Raw genomic sequence first — 4,709 nt, 5'->3', positions numbered from 1 at the left:
AACTCAAATACAATATTGAGATGCGTACGAAACATCAAATACACCTAACAAAATATGATTAAAAGAACTAAATCCACATATTTCACCTTTATTTTTTTTATTATTGAAATGAACTTTCATGTAACCTTAATATTTTAAGAATGGACAAGAAAGATAAGTTATTTTATCCCCTACAACGCTAACTTAGAGATCAAATTCCACATTCTCCAATCATGTAGTGCCTTATCTTACAAGGTCCATTATCCTAGAAGAATAGAGAAATGACTCTTTGAGCTTGTAAGTAGACCCTTGAGACCACCCTATAAGGATATCATTTGGAAGGCTAAAAATAAGTTTCTCCTTTTAGCTATGACAAGACTACAACAAGTCATCTTCTGTGAATATCCTCTCCCTAGGCTACCTATATAACAATTCAGTTTTACATAAAACTCAGTTGCAGTGTTTGGCAACTTATGATTACGTTGTACTCAAATTTAAAGACAATAATATTTTTGACTACTAAATGTTGATAATTTTTTTTTACAATATGATGTGTCTTTTTTAAGTAGTTTTGAAATATTAAAAATGAGAATAGAAAAATGAAAAACTATTTGAAAGATGCTACTTAAAGTTGTAAGAGAAAGTTGTCAAAATTGAGTAGTCAAAAAATCATTTTCGTAAATTTAATGTTCCTAAATTATTTTACTGTCAAAATTGAATAGTCAAAAAATCATTTTCGTAAATTTAATGTTCCTAAATTATATCACTTCCATGCTTTTCTTTAATTCATAATAATGGAGTTTTATACACGCACGAGAGTAAATGTAATACAATATTCCCTTACCAACTTTCAGTGCTTCACACTAAATGCGTATTACCTGCTGATGAAACAACCACAATGATTTTCAAATTACATAAGAGTAATTGTTCGTTTACCGTTGAATTTATTGACCTTAACTCAATTAATGTTGATACGAAGAAGAAAGAATCTTCCTTTTAATAATTGTAAATGAATGCCAATATTTGATTGATATCGGAACAAGGAAAAGACAAACAAATATGCCAAAACAAATGAATGAAGTGAAAAGTGAAAGAAACCAAACCCAACAACAAAACAACACGTTGATCTGTTCTCTTTCTTTCCTTAGTAACTTTGCTGTGGTTGACACTGGAAATCTTGTTGCGTTAGTGTTTGCACAGTGGTTCCTTCCTTCACTCACAAATCTATCACCATTGATTAATTTTCAAAGATATATTGTTGGTAACACTTTAGTTAGTGGCAAATAAAATGGCAATGGTTGAGCCTCATGATGTTACAAGTGTAAGGAACAAGCTGAAGACGCTTTGTGCTGTGAATGGCTGCTCCTACGTCATTTTGTGGCGCATTCATCCTCAAAATACCCTGTAAGCCTTTTCTTTCCTTTTGTTCTGTTATTTGTATATTATTTTTAGTTTTTAACATGAGAGTGATCACTTACCTCCAGGATGCTACGCATGGAAGATGTATATTGTGAAGATCAATTGGGAGAAGAGATTGTAAACACAGTTCCACAATTCCATTCGCTGGGTGAAGGGTACACTCAATATTGTTCTTAACTCATAGCATAATTTTTTTATTATCCTAAAAGCATATAAAATGTAAGAATGAAATACAAAGGGGTGATTTTTGTGGTTATGTCATATGCAGAATTGTTGGTCATGCTGCTTTGACCGGCAAGCACAGATGGGTGGAGTCAGATGGTCAAATGTGTGAGGTACTTTTTTTAATGTTAATTGGTTACCATTTTTAACATCTCATCTCCTCTTTTTGTAAGTTTTGCCCACTTGAAAATTTGCTTTCTTTGTGCAGGATGATTTTGGTTTGCATCCACAGTTCTTGTCCGGGATAAAGGTACCATCAAACTCCAAGAAAGGAACCTCCATGCTTCAGATTTATTCATATTCTATCCCATAATTTCTTTGGTTAAATATCACATATTAAATAAATATACTTAATTGTCTATAGTATTCTTCTTTCAAGTCCTGATCATTGTGCTTTAACCATCTATTATATGCAGACAGTTGTGATGATATCTGTTAAAGCCTGGGGAGTGGTACAATTTGGATCCAGAAAGAAGGTTAGCATCATTGAAATGCCTGAACTTGTCATGCTTAATTATGATCTCCTGCCCATGCTCACTTGGATTAAGAATAAGCTATTATTAATGGATAAGAAGTACTATTAAGAGGCTTGTATCTGACATTTGAAGCAGAAGCTAAAGAATCTTAAGTCTGCTCTACACGTGTTGTCTAATTTTCTTATTCATATGGCTTTGAGTTGCTTTATAGTTTTGAACTCGCCATGCTTGTCCTAAACCTTGTTGGCCATACAAGCACTTATTCGTAATCTAGTTCAGCTAGTTCAGCATTTAATTTATATACTAATATATCTTTTAAATTCCTCGTAAATCTTATGCTGTCTCGAAATTTTGTTTCCGTGGTGGATTACGGTAGTTTCTTTGTTGCAGATTTTGGACAGAGTGAAATTTGTGGAACAAACAGAAAGGTTGTTGAGGGGAATAGAAGATGAGGGTTTGGATCTATATCTAGATTGTGAAAATTTATATGATTGGAATCTCAAATGTGTTGATAGTGAGAACTCTGAAATGGTATTGGGAAATTCGTGTTCCTATCCAAGTCTTGAAGATTCCTTCCCTTCCATGGATATGATTCTTGTGGAAGAAGGAACGACGCCGATGCATGGATTCTCTTATCTTTGTGACCAAGCAGTAGAAGCTGAAGCCGTATTTGAACACCACATAGGATGTCCAACGGATATCCCGCATTCTGATCTAGGCCATTTGTTAGCCCATTCAGACCACAGCATTTATGGAACAGTGACTTCGTGGGATGAGTCACTAGGATTTAATTCCCCATCTTTTGGTCTGATTGGTATTGATGATGTTCCATTCACATGTCAAACTGAGCATAACACTTCAATTACAGCCATGCATTGTTCTGAAGACAGTTTCTTGGGTAGCATGAGACAATATTTGAAAGTGATCAAAAGAAAGAAATATTGTCAAAGTCACAGAAAGGAGTAGGAAGGCCTCAAAAGGTGGTGCAACACAATAAGGTCACGAGGAAAAGAGCTAGGCCAGGTGAAACAACTCGACCGAGACCCAAAGATCGTCAGCAGATTCAAGACCGCATTGGAGAGTTGAGAGGGATCATTCCCAATGGTGGAAAGGTATATCCTCCTCATCATAACAACCAACCTTGTGTTTTGCATCAAATTTATTCAGAATCTTAATATATTAACAAATGCTGTGCTGATGAAGCAGTGTAGCATAGATTCTTTGTTAGACCGAACCATCAGATACATGATATTCTTACAAAGCATTACCAGGTATGCAGACAAGCTGCAAGAGCCCAGTGAGCCTAAGGTAATTGATCAGAGAGCTTTACCCTCTCTTGACAAAAAATACAAAACATTAAGCATTCTTATACTCTTTATTTCTTCACCATCATCATCATGTTTGTATGTTTAGCTCATTGAGAAGGCAAAAGACAGAAGTGGTGGTGTGCCCAATTATTGTGGAGGATATGAACCCACCTGGCCAAATGCTTATAGAGGTAAGAATATGATAATGTATTATGTCTACACTTTTTTATTTGATGGAAGTAAGAAATTACTTTGTTGCAGATGCTTTATGAAGATCAGGGCTCCTTCCTTGAGATAGTGGACACCATTGGTGGCTTTGGATTTAGTATCTTGAAGGGAAACATGGAAATTAGGGAGACTAATAAGATATGGGCACGCTTTATAGTTGAGGTAAGTTGTTAAGACTTCAAATATTTTACACAAACGATATCTCTACTCTGTTTTATTTTTATACATACATCTTCATATATGTAAATTTGACATGAAATGAGCATATTAATTGTTGATAAAAATGAAGATTTTTTATTGGGAAATTTAAAAGGGTTGTTCCAACACTCTTTTACAGCATATCACCACACTCCATGGCAACCTTCATCTTGTTTATAATTGTCAAACATAGCCTAAAGCTAATCACTGATTTGATTTCCTTGTGGAACAGGCCAACCGACATGTAACAAGGATAGATGTGTTTTGGTCCCTCATCAGACTTCTTCCGCAGAAAAAACACGTCTGGAACGGATTCACCAAACAGGCATTGTAATATTAATGATGTTGCCTTTTCTTCAATGGACAAATATGAACAACAGATATGCCAGTATAACTCATGTACATGACAAAGATATTTGGATGATTAGTTAGTGATGAGAAATTAGAGGGATGAGCATGAAATAGATTTTAGATATAGGAATATAAGATACACTTGCCAAAATATGACACGGTTATCTTTAAGCTCATGTTATGGGTGGTGAAATGTGAGTAAAATGATGTTTTGATGTATTAAAGTATAATGCAAATTCTAGAAGAATCTAAAAAAATATAAGATAGAGTTATTGAAATGTAAAGAAACTTCTAGAGTATTGGAGAAAAGCCTAGGATAGAAAGAAAAATCAAGAACATTCAATTATGTAGAAAAATCTAGAAGTATTTGCATTAGTTCTAGCTAGGAGTTTCTAGAATAATCTATGGGACTATAAATACCCATGTATCCTACCATTTTGTAACATCAAGAACAACTAACACAACATCCAATACAACTACTCTCAACTACAAATACACTTCTCCAACTACTACTTTCACACTCTACTTT

At 34.4% G+C, this 4,709-nt stretch overlaps 1 protein-coding gene across 1 annotated transcript; it reads left to right on the top strand.

Annotated features, from left to right (window-relative positions):
• The first annotated feature begins 1,084 nt into the window (after positions 1-1,084).
• On the top strand, positions 1,085-4,404 carry LOC114189024 (transcription factor bHLH157). Its single transcript, XM_085674387.1, is given in 13 exon segments — positions 1,085-1,383; positions 1,464-1,553; positions 1,667-1,733; positions 1,829-1,870; positions 2,037-2,096; positions 2,487-3,038; positions 3,041-3,208; positions 3,303-3,495; positions 3,536-3,594; positions 3,665-3,793; positions 4,062-4,121; positions 4,123-4,199; positions 4,201-4,404. Coding segments are annotated over 13 exon segments (1,674 nt in total). The 5' UTR covers positions 1,085-1,267; the 3' UTR covers positions 4,262-4,404.
• The last annotated feature ends 305 nt before the right edge of the window (positions 4,405-4,709 follow it).

The sequence above is a fragment of the Vigna unguiculata genome, chromosome 6, assembly GCF_037176805.1.
Source record: "Vigna unguiculata cultivar grain cowpea cultivar isolate G323 ecotype 2 chromosome 6, ASM3717680v1, whole genome shotgun sequence".
Classification (NCBI taxonomy): Eukaryota; Viridiplantae; Streptophyta; class Magnoliopsida; order Fabales; family Fabaceae; genus Vigna; species Vigna unguiculata.
Note: the sequence above shows the minus strand (reverse complement) of the source record. Positions and strands in the feature narration are given on the sequence as shown.